This window comes from Eurypyga helias, unplaced genomic scaffold, assembly GCF_000690775.1.
Source record: "Eurypyga helias isolate BGI_N326 unplaced genomic scaffold, ASM69077v1 scaffold43908, whole genome shotgun sequence".
NCBI classification, from domain to species: Eukaryota; Metazoa; Chordata; class Aves; order Eurypygiformes; family Eurypygidae; genus Eurypyga; species Eurypyga helias.
This window is the reverse complement of record NW_010268405.1, coordinates 9,836-14,770: the sequence shown is the minus strand read 5'-3', so window position 1 is coordinate 14,770 and position 4,935 is coordinate 9,836. Positions and strand designations below refer to the sequence as shown.

At 42.6% G+C, this 4,935-nt stretch overlaps 1 protein-coding gene across 1 annotated transcript in view; it reads right to left on the bottom strand.

The window, feature by feature from the left end:
• Positions 1–4,935, bottom strand: part of POLR3G (polymerase (RNA) III (DNA directed) polypeptide G (32kD)) — a 12,777-nt gene that overhangs the window by 355 nt on the left and 7,487 nt on the right. The window contains exons 4-6 of the mRNA XM_010157731.1: positions 4,874–4,924; positions 1,136–1,206; positions 183–308 (exon numbers count right to left, since the gene is read on the bottom strand). Of these exons, the coding sequence (XP_010156033.1) occupies positions 183–308; positions 1,136–1,206; positions 4,874–4,924 (248 nt within the window). The remainder of the gene's footprint in view (positions 1–182; positions 309–1,135; positions 1,207–4,873; positions 4,925–4,935) is intronic.

The window sequence follows — 4,935 nt, the reverse complement described above, 5'->3', positions numbered from 1 at the left end:
CTGCTTGTAAGGTCTTTTTTTCAGAGTTCTAGTCTAAAACAAATTAACTACAACAAGGAAAGTTAATGTAATACTGCCTCTCCCTTTGCGGCAGAGAAGCCAGGGACATCTCTAGCTGACAGCCAACCACTACTCAGTGAGCGGGATCTGACATTGTGGAAGTAAAAAAACTAACATTATACCTCTTCATGCTCCTCTTCATCATATTCCTCTGGTTCTTCTGCTTCTTCATCATCTTCACCTTCTTTGTCTTTTGTTTTGTCTTTCTCATCTTCGGATTTTTCTTCATCATCCTCCTTGTCCAACTCCTGTCACAAGGCAATCTCCTTTACAAGGTGACCCCGTGCTAGGGCTACAGCAGCAGCGTGTGCTCCACATTACCAAATGTTGTGCTGCAGTCAGCAGCAGGGCAGCTTGCCTGACAGTGCCAAGTGGGTTTTGTCAGTCTTTAAAACTATTTGATGTGAAGCATGGGAACTTCATAAGGACTTGATCAAGCATTAGCCGTCGGACTTTGAGTCTAGAGAAGTATGTCTTGTGTAATGAACTGAGATGATGATTTCCTTACCATCCACAGTTGGAATAACTGACAGTAAAGGCCGTGTCATACGTGGTACAGCAATACCACATACTGTACATAATAATGTATCTGCAGCAAGCAACTGATCAACAGGAGAAAAAATGCAAGGTCGTTTCCCTTTTAAGCTTCCCAATTCCCATATGGTAGGGAGTCACCTCCAAAACCTAAGTCACCTTCCTCCTAAGTTTCTGTATATTTCTTCCCTCTCAACTTACTAAATTGTATTCCAGCATCAGTAGATGGGAGAATCAACAACAGATTTAAAAGCTCTGGCACCAATTCCTCCTTCAGTGACCTCTATTAGTAGTTCTGCTGTTCACAATTAGGCTACAACTGGTGGTTGTGTTCCAACAGGAGCAAACAGAAGACTTTCTCCACAGCCAGACTCTGTACTTATCCTCTCCCTTGTGCTACCACATTGCAGAATCGTTGTCTGCCAGCGCAACATGACAAGGCTGCTCTGGTTATTCCATTTCTACCAGAAAACATACTAAAGGTCTCATTTTCCTTCAGCAATTTTCACTGTACAATTTAGAAAGAGCATGCACATCTTACCTCAATTTTTTTCAACACATCCAGATTACTTTTAAGCACAGAGCTTTTGGCTTTTCTTGGTTTTGCACCTGCTGTGAAAAAACAAAATTTTTTTTTTTAAATTGAAGAACAAAAATTCTCTTGCTTTACTTGCTCGTAAGAGCTTACAGCTTCAGTATGCCATGGAAATCCCGTATCGCCTGTGTTGAAATTACTTCAGACTTGGAGCTACGTCATCCATGGAGGTGTAAATGCCCCATTTCTGTAAGTGATGCCTATAGGGGCAGTCTGAAATTCACTTTGAACTGAGAGTTAACCAAAGATTTGGCCAAAGTATAATGTTCAGCTTCACAAAATACTTTGCACCTACATACTCACAGTATGTTAAGAAACAGAACAAAATCTCAACTGTTGTTTTTCATCATCTTGAAAATATGAAAACTGATGTTACTAATTTATGCACCATATTAATGACAGCTGGGTGCTCCAGAGAGATAGATAAAAAAAGGCAGACAGCAGTTTATTAGCTCCAACACAGCAGGCGTGATTACTGCAGCTAGATGGCTGTGGACCACAGCTGGCTCTCATCTGATGAGCCCACAGTGCGTATTTCGACCTAGTCCCTTGATTGATGAATCATAGAATGGTTTGGGTTGGAAAGGACCTTAAAGATCATCCAGTTCCAACCCCCTGCCATGGGCAGGGACACCTTCCACTAGACCAGGTTGCTCAAAGCCTCATCCAGCCTGGCCTTGAACACTTTCAGGGATGGGGCATCCACAGCTTCTCTGGGCAACCTGTGCCAGTGCCTCACCACCCTCTCCGGGAAGAACGTCTTCCTGATGTCCAACCTAAATCTGCCGTCTTTCAACTTAACCCCGTCACCCCTTGTCCTGTCACTACAGGCCCTTGTAAAAAGTGCCCCCCAGCTTCCTTGTAGCCCCTTCAGGCACTGGAAGGTGCTATAAGGTCTCCCCAGAGCCTTCTCTTCTCCAGGCTGAACAAGCCCAACTCTCTCAGCCTGTCCCCATAGCAGAGGTGCTCCAGATGAGAAGAAACAAAGAGCTCAAGACTGAGATATGTCACAGCCTTTAGACAGCTCCATGAGACATCTGCTTCCACAACGTAACAGTCTTTCAGCTCTCCTGCTATGTCCAGGAGGATCACATAAAACTTACACACAGGGCTGTACCTAAGACAGATGAGCTCTCCTCAGATGGGTGAAACTGAGGAATGTAGGTGTAGAGTGTAATGGAGGAGGTGAAGTGCCATACTGGTGTAGCTACACAGCTTCTGCTGGACAAGGCAGCTTCAGAGAAGCACCGTTTTTCACACTGGTGGTATCAGAAAGAAAAACAGGATGCAGCGATGCAGGGGATATCCTTTGTGGAGCAGAGCAGAGAGTAACCCAGTGCGGTTACATATTTTATCTGGCCTCCTACTTAGTGAAGCAGAACACTAGGAGCTGCTAAGAAGACAACTGTATTTTGTCAAAAGCACTTGTCATAAATTAGATGCAGTTCATTTCAGTGTTTTGCCTAGGAATGGTTTATGTGACAAAAGCACTGCACAGAGCTAAGTGAAGTCAAGCTGCTCTGCAACAACATACGACAGCGGCAAAGCAAACATGTCTGGTGTGAAGTAGGCTTTTAAGGAAGTGGAAAGTGTGATTAAAAATTCTCATCATCTCTGCACAACGCCCTGAAGGTTTTTAGAGGTAATGCCTATAGAACAAACGTCTTGGAAACAAAAACAGACATGCAAGATCTGTCCTTGAATGCTGGGTGTCTCTGGAGCTTACGGAGACGCTGACCATCGTCAGTAGAACTTCAAGCAAAAGAGCTCCTTACCTCCACGTAGCTTGGCGGTGCAATGGAATACAGTCTAATCTTTCCACGCACTGGTTCCCGCAGTACTTGGGCTTAAATGCATCTCTCTGACTGCTGTATGGATATGCATGGAGCTGGCCTACAAGAGCTGAACCCAGTCAACGCTTTGGGGTTGTCTTTTTTGGCAGGCGCTGCTGGTATCTAGGATACTGTTGTCCGCAGTCCAGGGTAAGTGCGGGAGACGTGTGAAATTCTACCCAAAATATTGTCGCTAAGAAGGCAGGTGGTCAGGCCTTAGGTTAAAACATCCAGGGAAACCAGAAAGAGGGAGGGAGGGAGCGAGAGGGGTGTAAAAATGAAGCCCTCCCTGTACACGTTAACTGTGTAGCTGTGCTGGCTTGATGATGGCTGACCCCAAAACCACTCCTGCAATCTACAAGGGTAGAACGGCAGGAAGCCTGTTTGAATTTCGGTGCAGATTCTCCTGTCCCCCTCACCTTTGCTACATTCACTTATGCAGTGTTACCTAAGACGGCTGTCCTCAAAATACAACCAAAAGGGCTACAGTGTCACTGATCAGTTATTTGCAAATCTCTCAAGTCCTAGGACTTTTGTATGGCCTCTCGATCATCAGGATTCCTCAAAAAAACTAAACCCACATGATTTCTGCTTTTAGAGGAACGTATTTTTTAATCCAATGGAATTCTGATGGTCAGCTGATCTTTGCCATTACAACTATGCAAGGAAATGTACTTTTAAGAGCAAATAGAGAAACTGGCAGAAGAGGAAGAATCCCCCACAGTGTGCAGCGATTCTCTCTTTGTTTATGATAATCACAGCATTATTGCAACCAGGAATAACAAATCAGCATTTATGATTCCATTGGATCTTGGGGGGCTAATTGTTGCGTGTAGGCTTATAAAAGCCAATGCGGTGTCTTCTGTTGAAAAAGTCAAAAAAGGTAGTTATGTACTGGCTTCACCTTTAGAGATTTTGCACATAAGTGTTCAATTTTCAGTCAATCTTTCAGTCTACCTTTAGTACCACGCTTCTCAGTGACGCTCTTAAAAGGAACAAAGCTTCCAGCTGAGACAGTCTCCATGACTACTGCACATTCCCTTTTCTTTTTCTATTTTATCCTTGAACTGAAAAATGACACATGAAGGACTTGGACAAAGAGAACAAGAAAGTAAACGATTATGTGTAACAGACAGCTAGATACAGGAGACCAAGTGTTATTTCACACCAACAGAGCAACAGACTTCTACGGAGAACTTAAAATAACAGTCATGCATACTAGAAAACACTTCGAAAAACATATACACGTATGATGCTGTGTAATAATAAAGTTTCTTCCTGTAAGAACAACCAATACCAGCTCCAACTGCTGTTGAAAGATCTGGTTCACAATTCTGCAGAAGAAAGCTGAAAACAAATAAAAAAAGTAAACCCAGGGAAAACAGAAACTAACCTACATTAAATCACATACAAAAGGCTTAAAAAAATGCAAAAGTCAACCAAATCATAAACAAGATAATTGAGAAACCCAAAATATAAATGAAATCTGAGCAGCCAGCTATTCATTGAATAGAAGGGCAGGTGTTGACTAAAGATAGAGACTTTAAAACCAGAAAGTTTTGTGGGTTTTTTGATCTTTCACTGTTACGCAACTCCTATGTTAATATGGTACATCAGTTTGAAAGGCAGGAAAGGGAGATAAATCTGTTCCAGTAAGTTAAAACATCCTACAGAAGCAAAGCAAATACCACAAAAGACAGGCAGACTAGTTAAGTTTTTTAGCAAAAATCTGCCAAAAGCCCTGATTAATCAGACTAATTAACATTTCTACCATTCTTTTTTCCCTAACCAGCTCCAGTATGTCTTCTGTCACTCAACTGGTGTGTACTAAATGCTTCTTAAAAATACGTACCTTTTTTGGTCTTTTTCTTCGGTTTCATCTCTCTTGGCAGTCTTCTCCAATCTGTACAGAAA